The sequence below is a fragment of the Drosophila biarmipes genome, chromosome 2R (assembly GCF_025231255.1).
Source record: "Drosophila biarmipes strain raj3 chromosome 2R, RU_DBia_V1.1, whole genome shotgun sequence".
Classification (NCBI taxonomy): Eukaryota; Metazoa; Arthropoda; class Insecta; order Diptera; family Drosophilidae; genus Drosophila; species Drosophila biarmipes.
The window spans coordinates 12,516,342-12,533,228 of NC_066615.1; the positions used below are offsets into that span (position 1 = coordinate 12,516,342).

At 45.9% G+C, this 16,887-nt stretch overlaps 4 protein-coding genes across 5 annotated transcripts; 2 read left to right on the forward strand and 2 right to left on the reverse strand.

Annotated features, from left to right (window-relative positions):
- Window positions 1–1,868, reverse strand: LOC108030434 (uncharacterized). Its single transcript, XM_017103320.3, has 3 exons — window positions 1,533–1,868; window positions 879–1,473; window positions 1–668 (listed from the first exon to the last, which is right to left on the reverse strand). Exons 1-3 carry the CDS (start codon window positions 1,743–1,745, stop codon window positions 436–438), a joined length of 1,041 nt encoding a protein of 346 aa, XP_016958809.1. The 5' UTR covers window positions 1,746–1,868; the 3' UTR covers window positions 1–435.
- Window positions 1,869–2,166: 298 nt separating this feature from the next.
- On the reverse strand, window positions 2,167–3,319 carry LOC108029916 (uncharacterized). The gene is made up of 3 exons (XM_017102409.3): window positions 3,043–3,319; window positions 2,640–2,985; window positions 2,167–2,573 (listed from the first exon to the last, which is right to left on the reverse strand). The coding sequence occupies exons 1-3, from the start codon at window positions 3,229–3,231 to the stop codon at window positions 2,398–2,400; spliced, it is 711 nt and encodes a 236-aa protein (XP_016957898.1). The 5' UTR covers window positions 3,232–3,319; the 3' UTR covers window positions 2,167–2,397.
- A 216-nt stretch (window positions 3,320–3,535) lies between these two features.
- LOC108030257 (E3 ubiquitin-protein ligase Topors) lies at window positions 3,536–8,308 on the forward strand. 2 transcript variants are annotated; one of them, XM_050887459.1, is made up of 5 exons: window positions 3,536–3,851; window positions 3,910–4,626; window positions 4,691–5,151; window positions 5,218–6,626; window positions 7,004–8,308. In XM_050887459.1, exons 2-5 carry the CDS (start codon window positions 4,228–4,230, stop codon window positions 7,822–7,824), a joined length of 3,090 nt encoding a protein of 1,029 aa, XP_050743416.1. In that variant the 5' UTR covers window positions 3,536–3,851; window positions 3,910–4,227; the 3' UTR covers window positions 7,825–8,308. The 2 variants fall into 2 exon arrangements, with proteins under 2 accessions (XP_050743416.1, XP_016958566.1); XM_017103077.3 differs by having other exon boundaries at window positions 3,536–4,626.
- Window positions 8,309–8,931: 623 nt separating this feature from the next.
- On the forward strand, window positions 8,932–10,447 carry LOC108029988 (E3 ubiquitin-protein ligase Topors). Its single transcript, XM_017102498.2, has 2 exons — window positions 8,932–9,259; window positions 9,316–10,447. The coding sequence occupies exons 1-2, from the start codon at window positions 9,147–9,149 to the stop codon at window positions 10,331–10,333; spliced, it is 1,131 nt and encodes a 376-aa protein (XP_016957987.1). The 5' UTR covers window positions 8,932–9,146; the 3' UTR covers window positions 10,334–10,447.
- Window positions 10,448–16,887: the final 6,440 nt, after the last annotated feature.

A 16,887-nucleotide genomic window follows, 5' to 3' on the forward strand; every position in this document is an offset into this window, starting at 1 on the left:
AAAGGTGGAGCACGTCTGCGCCGCGCATATTTATCATTGGTAAACTTTATTCTTTACATTTACATACAACTCGTTAAAATTACTTGTCCAATTTTATTCACTTTAGGTATTAAAATGTTAGGCTTATTCGTATGGATATCGTAGTTTAGGTGCGTGAAAAATTGAAAATATTTGTTTACACAATAGAAATCTAAGTCAATTTTAATCTAATCTGGCTACCATAAGTTACGATTTTGTTTTCCGCCAGAGCGCCGGATCGGGAGAGCTAGAAAACGATCTAATGCCGAAGATCATGTGTAAGACCTATACAATTCGAGCCGGCATTGCTCGATCAATTGCTTTTGCTAATGCTGATCCTGTCGCCGTTGCTGCTGCTGGCGCGGGAGCTTTTGCTGATTGCTTAAACCCGCCGATCTCGCCCTGCTGCTTGGTGCACTATAAGGACGGCGGATCGTACTGGAAGCCGGGGTTGTTGAACTTGAAGCGCGCAATCTCAAACTGCAGTGTCTCGTAGTTGATGTCGGCCAATCGCTTCAGCTGGTGGGCGATCTGCTGGGCATCGCCGCTGCTCAGCGCGTTGGTCAGCGAGCTGGGTTCCCGCTCCGGCTTTGTACTGTGCAGCGGCGGCACCGCCTGCATGTTTGTAATGCAGCGCGGCGCATTTTTAACTGAAAGGGTACGAAAAAACTACTTTTTAGACAAAAGCATAAAAAGGTGACTATAAAAGTTACTAAATTAATTTTTACTAAAATCAATGTTGATGTTACAACTTGCTAGCTCAATATAATGGTTTGGTTTTATAGAAATACAAACAATGTGGGATGGAGTAGATTAGTTTCCTGCCAAAGATTTCCCCACAATTTGAGTGGAACACTTACCTTCGTAGATGATTTGCTCCCGGGGCTGCGTGCGCATGCGCTTGACGGGCAGCTCGCCGTTGATCAACTTATTGCCGGAAGAGGCCGTTCCTGGATTGATGACAGCGGCGGCAGGCCGGCGGGCTGTGACGTACTCCACGGCATGCGGCTGCACCGCCTGAGGTTCCTCCTCCACGTGCTCGTAGGCTGTGTTGTCCACGACAATGGTGCGATAGGTGCCGCCGCCCGTGTTGACAGCCGTGGTTGACGTCGAGATACCGGCCTCCGCCAGGTTCTCCTCCAGCATGTCGTCGTGATCGACGTGCTCCTCCACCATCTCCTCCTCCTCCACCTCGTCGTTGATGGCCTCCTCGACGGCGGCCTGCAGTTCCTTTTGAAACGCCACCGAAGTGCGCTGGCCCAGGTCTTCCAGTTCGTCGTCGGGCTCGTCCTTCTCGGACTTAAGGTTCAGCAGCGTTTCGCCGGTGGTGGTGGGCACCTTGCCGAAGAGATCCAGGGCACGCGTCTCCACGGACGTCATCGAGATGTCCTTTTCCGTGGACAGCAGGCTGCGTCTGTACTTGCAGCGAGTGGTGTTCTTCCAGTCGTTCAGGCGCTGTTTTCGGGAGAAAAGATTTGGGATTAAGGGAGGAGAGCACATATCCGATTACGCACCTTGCGCCACTCCTCCGGCGTGAGTGTGGGCCCGGAGCTGCACTTGTTCAGCCGGTCGGAGAGCTCCTTCCACTTTTTGGTCAGATAGTTCAGGTCGTAATCGCGCGGCACCCGTCCGGTGGCGAAAATGGGGTCGCTCTCCATCATGTCGATGTACATCTGGTACTGCTCCGAGGAGGTGCGTTTCTTGCGGCGGTCCATCTTGCCGTGCATCCGGTATGCTCGCTGCGTGGCTTGCACTTGCTTTTCTCGCTTAAATCCCTGGCAAAAGCCACAAAATGCAAATCGACGCCACCAAACGATGCGAAGTGTTCACAAACAATTGCAGGCGTTTGGGATTTTCTAGTGCTTGCTACCCCTCGAGCGCAGCGTTGCATTCGGCAGCCAGTGATGCGCAGCTGGCGGGGACTCCTTGCGATAGTTCTAGCTAGATGTAGCCAAAGAAACAGTCAGCGTCAAAATAAATCTATTTTCTATTCCTTATAGGATTTAAGGTAGGTTATTACATTTATTTTATATTTATTTCTTCATGAGAATACATATACTTTTTATTCTCTTTTAAAATAAGGAACAAAAGACATTTCAATTTACATAAAAACATCGCAATTTCCGTCCAAGGAAAACAAGTAAAATGTAATTTCCAAATCTTATATAACAGCTCTCTTTACTGAAGTAGCTTATGTACATATACTTGAAACAAAACATGTGCGATATGCCTAGAACCACAGCGTTAGTGACTTTTTATATATGTACATCTGCAGTGTTGAAAATTATCTATCTGTACTAGTCGTTGAAGGCTTCTTGACATTAGCAGGTCCCTCGAGGCTTAAATACTACAATGTACACGCTTATCAGAGCGATCTAACTACGGGTCGTAGTCGAATCCGGGATTGTTGTACTTGAAGCAGGCTATCTTGAAATGCAAAGATGCCTCCTGAATATCCGATATGCGCTTCAGCTGCTGCTCGATTTTCTTGCCGCAGGCTGTGGCAGGGGCAGGTACTTTCGGAGGAGATTGTGCAGATGGCGCGAGGTTCGCTACTAAAATGTACAAAAACATAGGCTAGAGTTAGAGGAATCCACTACCTTATCTTGGCCAGAACGCACCTTGGTAGATGATCTCGCCGGTGTCTTGCAGCCGTAACTGTTTGCCGGACCTGTGACCATTGATAACCGCCCGGGTGGCCTGCTCTTGGGGTGCTACCACCTCCTGGTACTCTACTTCCTCCTCCTCCATGTCCTCTGGCTCCTCCTCCCCTTGCTCCTCCTGGTCTATATGTTCCTCCACCAACTCCTTTACGCCCGGAGGAGCTGGCAGCTCTAGATACGTCGACTCGGTGGAGAAGATCTGCAGAGCCCTGTTTTCCAGCGGAGTCAGCATATTGCTCTTATCATCCGAAGTAAGGCTGCGTCGGAACTTGGCCCGTGTGCTGTTCTTCCAGTCGTTGAGGCGCTAGAAACATGATGCATTGGCGTTGAATGTGGGATATATGTATATAAAGCATATTACCTTGCGCCATTCCTCGGGCGCTAAGGTCGGACCAACTGGGCACTTGTTTAGCTCATCGCTCAGCTCTTTCCACTTTTTGCCATCCTGAGTGCGTCCCAATTTGTTGGCCGACATCAGGGGATTGTCCTCCATGAAGTCCAGGTACACTTCGTATTGGAAATAGGATGTGCGCTTGTTGCGGCGATTCATTTTGGGCCCGAGTTTAAGCCAGCAATTGAAAACAAGCAAATTGAAACCGACGCCACAGGCAGCCAACGAGCGAGGAACTATCGATAACCCAAGCGGTGCAGCCCACCACTCTGAAATAAAATACCAAAATATTGAAGGACTATTATCGGTTGGTTCAAAAGAAGTACCCAGCGCTCTGATATTTGACCACCAACATTCAGCAGTGCTTATAAATCTCGTGCGATTTCCGACTATAACTTAAAATTATAAACGAAACCTCCTCCACAATAGTAATATTTCAACCAAAAGTCACTTCCAAACCCGTTATTTCCCAGACCCCAAAAAGATTGAATAGAACTTTCCAGAAGTATATTACATAAATTTTTGAAACCGAAGTTTGAATAAGTTTTCTACATGTTTGTTCCATTAAAAGGATAGTTAATAGTCCATGAGTTCACAAGAGTTTTCCATTCATCTATATATGTTATCAACAGTTGTACGCAAAACATAAATCGAGAATCGGCGCAGCGCTAATTTTGAAACATAATATTAAAAAAACATACGTACCTAAATTTTCGTACCTAGTTACATTTGACAGTATTTAAAAAGAAGTCGGTCCCTGTGGTTTCTCGTATTTTCCGGTACGCGGCGAACGGTCACATCATAGTGCACAAAAAATCGAGTTTCCTGCATTTTCAGACACCATAATAAGCGACTTATAGTGCGATTTCCGTTCTGAAAACAGTGCTACAATCAGCGTCAGACCCTTGAGCACCAACCAGACCGGACGGGAGTACGGATAATGTGGCGCCTGGCCCGTGAAAGGCCCCTGGAAAACGACGCATGAGACCCGAACTGCGAACCAGATGATAGGGTAGCGTGCCAGCGAGAGCGAGTGAGAGAGGGCGAGAGGAACAGAGAGAGAGGAGGCCAGAGTAGACACAAAACTCCGAGCGGAGTTCTCGCCCATTTTCCGGCCGATTTCGCAGTCTATATAGCCGCTATATAGTCGCCGGGATGGCGGAGGAGAACCCGGGCGGCCGTGCCGGCGATGTGCCCGATGCGGGGGCGGAGGAAGTGGGCGCCTCGGTGATCGTGGAGCCGGGGTCCGAGGGATCCAATGCAGGACCCCATACCCTTCCGGCTGCGGCCATGAAGTTCGCCGATCTCACCGAGAGCGGCAGCGAGTCCGGGGACAACGAGGCCGAGGAGCCCGCTGCCGCAGGCCCGGAAAATCAAGCAAATCCAAACAGTGAGCCGGGCACCAGTGCCTCTGCCGCGGAGGAGAACACCGCGGCGGAGCGCTCCTCGCCGCCGCCCAACTGCGCCATCTGCTTGTCCCGCTGCAAGAGGAAGTGCTTCACCGACTCGTGCATGCACCAGTTCTGCTTCAAGTGCCTGTGCGAGTGGAGCAAGGTGAGTAGTCTGTAGGCTAAGTCACCACTGAGCAATCCTCTAACGCTATTACCTTTCACGACAGATCAAACCCGAGTGCCCGCTGTGCAAGCAGCCCTTCAAGACCATCATACACAATGTACGCACCCTGGACGACTACGATCGCTATCCGGTGCAGAGCTCTTCGCCCGTTCCGCCAGATCACCCCTCCTTGCGCTTCCATATAGTGCGGCGTCCCAGGTACATGCCTCTGGTGCAGAACCAGGCCGTCATGACCAACGACATAGAGGCCGGACTGGCAGCAGGGGCTGCGGGAGAAGAGATCCTGCCAGCGGCAGAGGTGGCTGCCGGCAGGCACTCGTACAGCCGCTTCGAGCCCTACCGAGTGGAGCTGATGAACTACTACCGGCACGACCAGGATGCGGCCACTTCGGGCTCGCTCAGCCAGCTCTGGCGGCGCTACGTGTACGACAGAAAGCTGTATGCCCTGCCCGTCAGCGATAGCTTGACAGGACATTTCCGCGAGTGGAGTGCCCGCTTCTACAGGTGCGTTGTGATAGACCCCTCACTGCATAGCCTGGGCTAAACCGCGTTTTTAATTCCCCATTGTAGAAACAATCCCGCCCAGATGCATCGCCTGATGCCTTGGATCCATCGCGACATTGTGTGCTTGCTGAGAAATGCCGCACATAGCGTGAGCACTGTGATGCAGCTGATGAACGATATCCTGCCCATGACCAATATACTGGGTCCCACATTCCGTCGCCGGCTGTCGCCGTATCTGGGCGAGCGCACCAGCCACTTTATCCACGAGCTTTTCAACTTTGCCCGCTCCCCCTTCGACATGATCGGCTACGACCATGTGGTCCAATACTCGGCTCGCGTGGCCGAGGAGGTGGAGGTGGATCTGCTGGACATGGTGGAGACCCAGTCCTCGAACGGCGATGATCTACACCTCGAGGTTGGTGACAGCGATGGCGATGCCGTCAATGCGGAGTTCTCCAACGACTGGAGCCCTCCCAGCGGACGTCCGTCGACCAGTGTGATTGTGACAAACCCCGGTGCCACACATTCCTTCAGCGTGACAATGGCCAGCGATGGCAGTGAGCTGCCGGGCATCTCTATACGCCGAACAACCACATCCAACGTTGGCTCACAAACGGTGGCTATTAACCTAAGCATGAGGCGTCCAGCGGCTGTTGCCAGCGAGGAGGCGGAGGTCATAGAGATCGACGATGGCGACGCAGCTGCAAATGCCGAAGTGGCGGCCATCAATGATGGCAGCAATCCTAGCAGGAGACACGCTGGCGCCACCCTCCCAGTAAGTGCCCACATCGAACTGCAGAGCAGCAGCAGCTCGGGCGACGAAGATGAGTGCGTCTTTGTGTTGGAGCTGAAACCGCCGCACCTGCGCACACCCGAGCAGGTGAGCCTGGACTCGAATAGTGACTCAGATGTGGTGTTCGTGAATGAGCAGAACGAGGCTCCGCCGGCTGCAGGTCTCGGCGACCAGGCGACACAATCGCCAGTGGATCAGTCTTCCCGAGATCAGGCCTTGTTCATGGGTCCCAGCACGAGTGCAGCGGCTAACAGAGGCAAAAACTGGAAGCTTGTGGTGGCGGAAGCGCGTCGCCTTGATGAGTTGCGCACAGTGCGTTCAACGCGATCGAAGAGATCGCGCCAGCGGTCCTCCGTCCGTGCCCGTAGTTCCACTGCCAGTGGCAGCAGCAACAGCAGCTGCAGCAGCTCCTCCTTCCACTTCAGCAGCAGCAGCGATGACGACAGCAGTGCCAGCAGTACATCAAATGTGGAGCCAGCCAAGAAAAAGCCACGTAAACCAGCGAATAAAAAACGCACTAGGAAAACCACAAATCAAAAAGCAACATCCCGCAAACGAAAGCGCCAGGTGAAGGATGTAAAGCAGCAATTGACCCAACAGCTGGAGCAGCTGCTGCAGAGCAGTAGTACCAGCCCCAGTTCGTCTGATGACGAATCAGCTGGCGATAGCAGCGATACATCCGGTAAGAGGCATGGGAAAATAGACGTTTCTTATCGCCACTACGTGGACAGAGGGTTTCCGCTGAAGATGAATCTAAGCACAAAATATAGCGACTAGTTTTTGGCATGTCTGTCTTCATTTGATTGCCAAGTACATTATACACTCACTATATTATTTCACAACAATTAACTTCAGCCTTATCTTTGAAGGGCACACTCCTTGAAATACAGATAATTATTAAATTGATTTCGGAAACCTATTTGTCTTGAAGCAAATGTTATTTGCTTAATCCTAGATCTTTCCAAGCCAGACAAACTCTCTTTATTGACCATAAATGTATAACGAGGGCTCTGCTTTTAAATAGTGTATCATAAAAACTAATCTGAACATTTTCCATAGGTCAACCCAACCCCAACAACAACAAAACTAGCAGTGATGATTCTGATGATGATAGCACTGAAAACCTGCACCTTAGTGCTTTGCGGGCCACACTCAAAGCGGAGGCCCCGCTGGAGGATACAAAACCACTGAAACTGGATCACCATACGTCCGACGACAGCACGAGGAAACAGCAGCGCGAGTTGACTCACAATACCGAGATGGCTCGAGCAGCAACAGAGGATACCCAACCGGGATGCAGTGCACCAAAGCGGCGACGGAGTTGCAGTAACAGCAATCAGTCAAGCCAGAGTGCCAGTTTGGCCAGCACCTCAACGGCCTCATCGATTAGTTCGTTTGGCTGGAGAGCCGCAGGATATAAGGAAGTGGTGGAGCACGACATAGCAAACTCCCTAATAGAACTATCCACGCTGGCGCAGCCGAGGGAGAGCCTCTTCAACGAGCATTCTAATTCGGCAGAGATTTCCCTCGGTTCGCTGCGCAATACTCTCCGCGGCAGCTCACGAACACTGGCGGGGGATGACGCAAATCTGGGTTTATATTGTGGGGCAGACGAGGATCCGGATGCCAGCAATGAACGGAATGGCTTTTCCCTGGAGGCTGCGATCGACGTGGTTGGAGAAGCTGAGGTGGGAATCGCCGAGGATACAGCCACTGCCACTGAAGAACAAGATGAAGAGGACGAAGACGATGAGGAAGACGGTGAAGATGAACAGGAAGAGGGAAAGGCTGAGGAGGAGGAAGAAGAGGATGAGGACGATAGTGACAACAACGATGATGGCGAGGGTGTGGATCGGGAGCTGCTGGCGTTTCTAGCATAAGCCACTGACTTTGGTTTTGATTTAAGTTCTTAATTTAAAGGAATGTTAAATTGGTTTCCGTCTTGTCTTGTTCCGATTCCTAAGCCCCTGAACCCAATAAAGTAATAATACGTGTAACTTGCTAAGTAAGTAACTAAAACCAGTAAGCTTAAGCTCAAACTAGATGTATTTTAGGCCTAGGATTGCCATTTTAAGTTGTACATATTCAGAAACCAACATCTTGATAAAATTATATATAGTTATGTTTACACAACTATCAACTGAAACATTGATAAAGTGTTCTCGGATATATGTAGCCCACCCCCAAAAATCCCTTCGATGACCCTAGATCGTCCCCTTCCTATCCCCACATCGGTTGTAAATGTATTTATTTAAGTTAACCACAGCCTACATATACTAACTATAAACTATGGCATCTAACTTTGCTGTTCTTAGCTTATAAATCATAGATCTTACTCTGATCAATATATGGCGAGAGTGTTAATGTTTTTTGCATGAATGGGCGTGGCCAGTTATGAATTCTAGAGTACTCAGCATACAAAGAATAAAAAACACATAACACAAATCAAATACATAATAAATGTAAAGATTATATGTAAAACATTTGGTTCCTAATGTTTTTAAATAATGTTGGGTGTTACATTTGGGTGATTTTCCAGAACGAGCCTCCAAATCGCGTTAAAGTTCAACAATTGTTGACTTATAAATTATTTGACTAAAAATCTACTTTAGAATTTGATTTTAAAGTAAATCAGTGATGTTACTGCAGGGCTGCATTTTGGGTAAAACAAAAAGTGGACACCTCTGACCTTAACACTTAAACAAACAAAAAACTTGATTTCGAAAGACTCGGAAAGTGTCTCTTTTATAAGAAATTCATTTTATTAACAAATTGGACAGATTTGGCCTTACAAATGTATTCTTTTTTCTTACAGGAGATTTCATATGTTTTCTTTTAAACAATCTTCATATGGCTGCTTGTGAACGTGCCTTATCGCACCGTGTAAAAAGCCTTAGGTCTGATCATATGTAAGTGCCCTTATTTTACAATTTCATCGTGCAGACATCCCTAGGTGTCACATGCACAAAAGTTTGACGTTGGCGGCCTACAATTTCTAGTTTTGCGAATTGTTTAAGTGAAACTTTATTCGTAAAGCTGCTGGAAAGTAAATAGTATCGAATTACTTGGGGAAAACCTTTGCAACAGCGGCCACAGAAACAATTGAATCAATTTTGCGATTGACAGTTCCAGAGAATTCATGCAGCTAAAGTTTCGATTTCAAGAATCTAAGTAAAGTCGATCGAGAAACATCCAACGAAAAATGATGCCCCGGTACATGGTCAAGTGGAGAGTGTACGTCTATGCCAACTCGCTGTATTCCCTTCCAGACTCCATCAAGCCCGACTTTCGCGAATGGTCGCCCCAATACTTTCGGTGAGTTTGGTCTCAAATTGACTTTCCCTATAAGCAGTTTCCCTCTTCTTTCTCAGCCGCAATTCATTCGAGATCCATAGGATCATGAATTGGGTCAACCGTGATGCCTCGGTGCTCTTGAAATCCAACAAAACTGATGTTTTTCTAGTATACGAGGTCATCTTGAGTCTGCTGACTCGTGTTAGCATTAAAAGCTTGGAGTTCGGCTCGGCGGTGGTCAACTATTTTGGCGTCAAGACCCATCAATTCATCCATGAGCTGATGAACTTTGCCCGATCCCCGTACGATGACATAATATCGTACGAGTGCAACACTATGTACAGGCATTTCCCAGAGGGTGGAGCCAGTACTTCAGCGATGGCCAGGGAATTGTCCTCTAAGCTGTACAACTTTGTGGAATTCTCGCGGAGCATTAACTACGATGACTGCGGTGGCTTCGAGGCGGATCTGGCGCTGGAGGATGAGGATTACGGCGAGCTAGGTGAAATGGTGGCAGAGCGCTTAAATCCTCCTTTCGTCGTGGAGACGGACGGGGAAATGGTGGGACCCAGAGGGAGCCAGAGCCACTCACTGATTCAGTCAGTTACCCAGGTGAACCACTCCACTCAATCTCAAGCAGCGGCACAAGGCCAACACCAGGCAGCTCAGCAAGCCCAGCAGAGGGGGCAACGGGCTTCGCAGCCAGGACATCAGCATGCCTCCACCTCTGACAGCCTTCAGCTGGAGGATCTGGAGCTCGAGGTGGCCATCGAACGTAGCATATTTGAAGGAGTCGCAGCGGCCCAAGGAACCTCCCAGGCATCCGCCCAAGCAACAGCCCAGGGAGCCTCCCAGGGATCGGAGCTCCATCTGCCAAGCGAGTTCGTCCTGCCGAGCGGACGAGTGCTGCACCTTGCCCATGCGGCCAGCGGCCGTGCGGTGCGCAATGCCAGCGGATCCGGCGTGGTAAGTGCACAGCCACCACAAGCTGCCGTCTCCGGTGGCTCCACTGCCTTTGCCGCCGCCCAGACACCCGCCCAGGCTCGCAGTTCTGGACAGCAGGGACGGCGTCGTCGCCCGCCCCGCGCTCGCTAGGATAAGTCCCTAATTACAATGTTGCATCACTTTCAACCCATGTATAATACAATCGATGCCCTCCGAAAGGCCCACAAAAAGGGTTTAAAACGCATTAAAAATTGATAACGATAACGGCATTTGATAACTACAAAAAAGGGATGGCCCATCAATAAGGACAGGCCGTGGAAAATTGCGTGCCAAATATGCCTTTAGCGCATTTTTGCCTTTGTCTTAATTTCGGCCCAAAAGGTAGCAGCCCCTCCCCCCGCCCACATACCCTGTCACTCGGCGCATGAAAAATTGAATTACACGCACTTTTGCGCATAAACGAGGGCTAAAAACGAGTAAGAAAAAAACAAAAATGTTGAGTGAAAAATGCGGCCGATTTAGGGTTTCTGGCTGGAGAAAGGGCCGGCGCTCCAGGAGTTACGGGAATTACGGGTGCCCCAGATGCTTGTGGCACCGAATTCACGGCCAGAAAATTGAGTTAAATATTCCTTTTTCGGTGGGGCTTACTTGTCCCTGTCTGCTTTCTCCGGCAAAAGGTATAATATAATTGTCCTGCCGTACGGTAATTCAATGCATATTTGATTTTATGATTCCGTCGGTAGAAAGGAGCATTAATGCATATCGAATGAGGCCCTCTCAAATCGAATCGAATCATCATAATTGTCCGGGGGCGTAAACTTCGGCCATTAGGCACTCTAACTGAAGATGAAAGACGCAGGTTTATATTTCCATCATATTTACCTATAAACATCCTAAGATTTCTGGAAATCTCCACATAACCCCCCTTCATTTTTGACCGACGTAGCCGAACAAAATTCAATTATATGATAATTTTATGACAATTTTTTGCCTGTTAACTACAAAATTTTCCTAAATTATCAACTCAATTCTTTTACGAAAGGTCCTAAAAGTAGTCTAGTTATTATGGTGAAGCGATAATTGCCACTAAAGCCCAATCTAGTAAACTTTCTAATGCATCCATCAAATGAACATGAATGCACAATGTGTGGGCGAGTGTGTGTCGTAGAATTAGTTAGGCATTCATTTGGTTTTATGAACTTTTCATAGGTCTCCGCCCTTCTGTGTTTGGGGTCAAATGGGATGAGAAAATATTTAAGCCTTTCCAGAGAAGTTTTTCGGTTCAAGAGTCAATCTCTCTGCTTACACTTAACTTGTATGTTTTTATTTTATTTATATGAAAACGAATATCAGACAATTAAGGGTCTTTTAGTTGCTTACTTGCGAAATGTATTTCTCGGAGAATGGAAAATCGATTATAAAAATTTAAGAACATATTTCTTATAATGAGAAAAGGGAGATATTCAGAATTTATTTGTAATTATTTATTAACCCGAGACAATTCACTAATGCCAGCAGAACAAATTCCAAAATCAAATTATAGTGGCTAAGATAAAAACTTGAACCATCAGGCGAAGCCGACTGCGGATGAAAAGTGCGGCTTGAAGCTGTCCAAAGGACTCCATCACCGCCAGGATCTGGGCTTAGCCCTGGAAAGTTATCCCTCAGTCTGGATGTCATTAGGGTTTTGTCGGCTGCACTTGCTTGGCTCGACTGACAAACTAATTTGCGTAATGTTGACGAAAAACTTTTTATTTGACTTGCTGACTTGGCCCAAAGCCGCCCGCCCCCCAGCGCCACCTCCTCCATTTTTTGCGTGCAAGACAGCCAAGAAGTAAAGGCGAGACGATTCAAAACTTTCTGCCAGTTTGCATTGCATTTCAAGATGTTAAAATGGGGCGGGCTGCGGTGCCTGGGTGCTGAAAGTAGTTTGCCAGCCAGGATTTAAGTTTGAGTTGCAAATTACGCCGCCGACTCGAATTAAACGTTTCAGATATCACGCATACGCACCGCTGCCTCGCAGGCGCCAGACGGAGGATCTTGGTTCTGCCTTTCATGAAAATCACTCGCTCGATCTGCATAAAATAATCCTTTATATGCATATAGGGCTCGCTTGGGGGGTCGAGATTTTCCCGGACCCTAACGAATTGTCTCGCATAAGTGGTCGGTTCCGAGAGTATTTCGCTGTTTGGTTTATCTCAAATTATGCGCGTGGCTTTGGAAAATTAAAATAATTTCCACATTCGCCGCGGCGAGCAATTAATCAAGCCCGCCGCTAAATGATGTGCGGTGTGGGAGTTATGAGTTCGCATTTAGGCCCACTCTTTTGGGCCAGGCCCTGATTTATGGGTGTCCTCCGGCACCTGGCGCCCCCGCAGCCCATCGCTCCTCCTAACCCGGGAGAAAACTCCGACAATCTGCTCGTCGTCCCGCTCGATATCCCGCTGCAACGTGTCACTTTCGCTTTTATTCTTGTCTCGGCTTAGATTTCCGCACCCGACATTTTCTGAGTTGTCGGCAGAAGGTCCTTCTTCCGTAGATTTTGAGTTTGCACAGAGAGGAAAGTAGGTGTTCTAAATTCCCGTGTACTATTTTCTATATTTTTTTATAAAAAAAATATAGATAACATTAATGTAAATAAAAAATTATTTTGATAATTGAAATTTAAATATTTAAGTGTGCATCAATGAATTTTTTTACTTTCTTACAAAATTGTGTTTAATATAAATATTTATATGAATTTATAATAAATAAAAATATTAATTATTTGTACACGTATAAAACTAAGATATAAATTCTAATTGCTTTCAATATTAAATATGGATTTCCTTAACTTAATAAAGTTTATATTTGGAAACTATATTTATCATTCGTAAATTATAAACAAATATTTCATATAAATATTTAGGACAATTTCTTCAAATTCCATTTCAAATTCATGAGTCTGTTAAATGAGAGTTAACTCTAACTGGCACTCGGACTGGCTGTTTATATTTTGTATTATAGATTAATCATTCCTGAAATATAAACAAATATTTTATTTTAATATTTAGGGCAATTTTCCCAATTCCAGTTCAAATTTTTGCAATATGTCTGTTAAGTCAGGGTTAACTCTAACTGACACTAGAACTGGCTCTTTAGAATACATATGTCTGCTCTTTAAGACCAGAGTTAAGTCAGGAGAACAGTTTTAACTGAAAGACTACCTAGCGGTTAAGGTTGCCGTTCATAAAGTTTCAACATGACTGGTTTCTATTTGCAAACTTTTCTCTCAGTGCACTAGGTTGTTTCCCCTTTCGGCATTTGCCAACTTTAATATGTTGGCACAGCACGGCGGCACGGCTTTGGCGTCGAGTTTCCATTACATTGCAGCGGAAGCCGGATGTCGAAATTGTTGAGGTTGCTTTGCCGGCGTGGAGAACTTGGGTTGTGTGCGGGTGTAAGCAGCTTAGCAGACTCCTTCGACGGCTGGCGATGTGGAGGAAATTGCCAGGAATACCATGGCCACCGCGACGCGATTCGAAATCGAATCCGCGCGCAAACACGAAACCCAATCGCGGTCCTTTCTTTAAACGTTCAATCAAAAACATCGCACGGATTCCCGAGGAGTGATTCAATTTTGCCTCAATTGTCGCAGCTTAACTCTTAAGCAGAAGGACCCCTCGATTACGTAAACGATTTGAAGTGGAAAAGCCATAAAACAGTCATCACTTTTCAATAAACATGTATACTCTGCGTTTTCATCCAGGACTCGGCACTAAAATAAATTTGCAATCTCGCTTTAAGGAGCTGATCAATCGCCTGCATATTTACTTCAATTTCCCATTTAGGTCAGCACTCAAATTGGTCAGGGAACAGTAAAATAAGCATAAAATTGAGGTATAAAGAGATTAATGAAAGTTCTCTTGAAAACTCATTCGTCTTGGTTATTACTTATATTGAAAATGCTTAATTGAATATAATGTGGGTTAGTTTGCTTTCCTGGAAACATTTAAAGGGACATAGCCAGAGCTTTTTTCTTGAATTCTCGGAAACACGGAATGTTAAACTATCTTTTATTTTTATTTTACTTCAATAGAATTTCGTTGAAGCCAGATGGAAAATAGCTAGAAAAACATGGCTGTTATTATAAAATATTTTTCATGTTTCAACTTTGAAACTTTTCAACTTTTAAATAATTCCTGCCCGCTTGAAAAGAACATTACGTTTTAAAAGGGAGATTTTCCGATGCTTTACTCCACGCCTGCCTGTTGCGTGACATTCGATATTCGTGTTTTTCCTCTCCGCTGCCTATGATTTTCCCGCAGCTGACTTTCCACTTTCCTGCCGGAGAAAGTGCGTGTGTCATAAATCTACTCCCGCGCCTTTCGCTTAAAATCAAGCTATTTATCACAAGGCGGCGAGGACGACGACGTCATGCTGCTGCGGTGGCAGCCGGGATACAAGGATGCCTGGATTCTGAAACGCTGGAGCTGGGATGCCAAGATGCCGGAATGCCAGAATGCCACCACTCTTATCATCATCGAAGTGGGAAGCGGAGGCGCATATGTTCCGTAGCTGTGGCCGCCGCTCCGCAGGATTTTTTATGGGTCTGCCAACGCGGACCGCCTGCTGAGGTAAAAAGTTGCGGACAACAAACTTTTCCTCCTGACGCTCCTCTTCTGCTGCTAGGGCTCCGGTTCGACTCCCTGGTGCGTGCGAAGGTGACAAGAATCCGGTAATTTGTGCCTCCAAGGTTAAATGTTAATGTTCGCCATTATACAAACATTTGACGTTCTGTTTTGGCAGCAGCAAACGGGTTATGAACACGTGCGCCAGCAGTCCAAAGGGTTCTCGTTGCGTATACGCAATTTTTATGCTCCTGCTAATTTGACGGGCGGCAGGTAATAACGCTCCCCCCGGCCAGAAGTTGGCCTTAGTTTGCTTAGGCTGCCGGCCATAATTTAAAGAAGCCAAACTAAACATGGCCAACGACAATGCTTACGCTTAACTGTTTTCAGCCACTGAGCGGAGTTGACGAGCCCAAGGGCCTTACAGTCGGACATCAAAAACTTGAACTGGGAGTTGCTACTCAAAGTGTGGTCAAGCTCTAGAATATTTAAACTCTTAAAAACCAATTAATTTTTAATCAACATAACATTAACTTAACTTATTAAATAATTTGTAAGTTAACCAGTAAACAAATTTCATAAAACCAATTAAGAATAGCTTTTTAATTATTAAAAAAAATAAGAAAATTAAAAAAATGTTTTTAAATCAAAAGATTAACTAAAAACTATTTATTTAGATAGGGCCATAAATATTTTTTCTTTCGTCTTTTTAATTTCTGAGTTTCTTTGCTATGACCTATTTTTGCTTTAAATAAAAGGGAGTGTTTTAATTCGCTTAGTACTAATGTATGAGGGTATAATTTAAATAAAAGGGAGTGTTTTAATTCGCTTAGTACTAATGTATGAGGGTATAATTACTTCTTGAATACTTTTTTGAAGAATATTATTTGTTCCACTATCTAGTGAATATGAGAAAACTTAACTTAACTTTGGCATTTAACTTATAGAAGTTGGACTGTGTTTGCGGGATGACCTTTTGGGTCTGACTTGCGAGAGACTTGAAATGGCTGCTAGGCGACCGGCTTAATGGCAGCTCCAAATGTTGCTAATGTTAATTTAAGAAAATATTCCGACCCTGCCATGTGCGAGTGTGCGTGTGTGTGAGTGTTGCCTGGAATCACTTGCGGTGCGGCAACATTTGTGCATTATTATTTGCGGTCAAGTCTTTTGCGGCTTGGCCCTTTAGCATATCCAAACCCCTTCGGAGCCGCAGCAAATAGCTTTGCCAGCAGCGAACTAATTAAAGAAATATTCATTTCAAAACCCCGTATACTTGTAGCTCCGCCGGAAATTACACACACACACACCCACCCGCCCACACTCCCGCATTGACACACCGCTTTGGCTTCGCATTTGTGACGTGCATAAGGCAATCAATTACGGCGAACCGTTTTGCCAAAAAAAGCGTGTTGCCTACTTTCCGGCGCCCGCGTGTTTGCCAACACAGCAGCACAATTAATTATGTACATTGGAGCCCCTTTTCCCAGCACCGCCCCTTCCATATCCACACCCTCTCTCGCTGCTGTTTGCCCATGTCTGTGTTTGCCCACACAGGGGGAAAAAGGAGCAAAACGGTGGGATAATGCGAACTGAATATGTATTTTCATAAGAAGAGCTTGATTTTATCTCATTAAAATTTTCGTGGTAGTGCGTTACTTAATATGCTTTTGGTATACTAAAATAGCTGAAGGAGGCTTTATTTCGAAAATAAATTAACAACGTCTGTTTATAAGAGGTGAATACTTTTTGGACTCAATATTTAATGTTTCTTATATCAAGGATATTAAAAGTCACTCTAGGTGTCTAATATTATGCTACAGATATTAAACATAACAATATAACACTAAAAAGGTGCAAAGAATTAATTAAATAAAAGACAATGCTTTAATCATTGCCTACTTTTAGACACCTCAAACGACATGGTTGCTGATTTCAAAACATCAAATAAATAAATTAGTCTGGTATAGAGTGGAGTATCTAACAATTAAATATAGTCAATATTTTTTAGACACAGAAACAACTTCAAACAAAATTTGATTAAACGGACCAACAGTTCCTATTCCAACCTTTAGAGAAAGCTTGCATACTTTTAGG

Bases quoted from the DNA above. Each gene is read 5' to 3' on its own strand.
- LOC108030434 (XM_017103320.3), bottom strand. From the start codon at position 1,745: ATGCACGGCAAGATGGACCGCCGCAAGAAACGCACCTCCTCGGAGCAG. The intron at 1,474-1,532 runs GTGCGTAATCGG...TCCCGAAAACAG, and splicing joins CGCCGGAGGAGTGGCGCAAG to CGCCTGAACGACTGGAAGAA. The intron at 669-878 runs GTAAGTGTTCCA...GTACCCTTTCAG, and splicing joins GGAGCAAATCATCTACGAAG to TTAAAAATGCGCCGCGCTGC.
- LOC108029988 (XM_017102498.2), top strand. From the start codon at position 9,147: ATGATGCCCCGGTACATGGTCAAGTGGAGAGTGTACGTCTATGCCAAC. The intron at 9,260-9,315 runs GTGAGTTTGGTC...CTTCTTTCTCAG, and splicing joins TGGTCGCCCCAATACTTTCG to CCGCAATTCATTCGAGATCC.
- LOC108029916 (XM_017102409.3), bottom strand. From the start codon at position 3,231: ATGAATCGCCGCAACAAGCGCACATCCTATTTCCAATACGAAGTGTAC. The intron at 2,986-3,042 runs GTAATATGCTTT...TCATGTTTCTAG, and splicing joins CGCCCGAGGAATGGCGCAAG to CGCCTCAACGACTGGAAGAA. The intron at 2,574-2,639 runs GTGCGTTCTGGC...TGTACATTTTAG, and splicing joins CGGCGAGATCATCTACCAAG to TAGCGAACCTCGCGCCATCT.
- LOC108030257 (XM_017103077.3), top strand. From the start codon at position 4,228: ATGGCGGAGGAGAACCCGGGCGGCCGTGCCGGCGATGTGCCCGATGCG. The intron at 4,627-4,690 runs GTGAGTAGTCTG...CTTTCACGACAG, and splicing joins GCCTGTGCGAGTGGAGCAAG to ATCAAACCCGAGTGCCCGCT. The intron at 5,152-5,217 runs GTGCGTTGTGAT...TCCCCATTGTAG, and splicing joins TGGAGTGCCCGCTTCTACAG to AAACAATCCCGCCCAGATGC.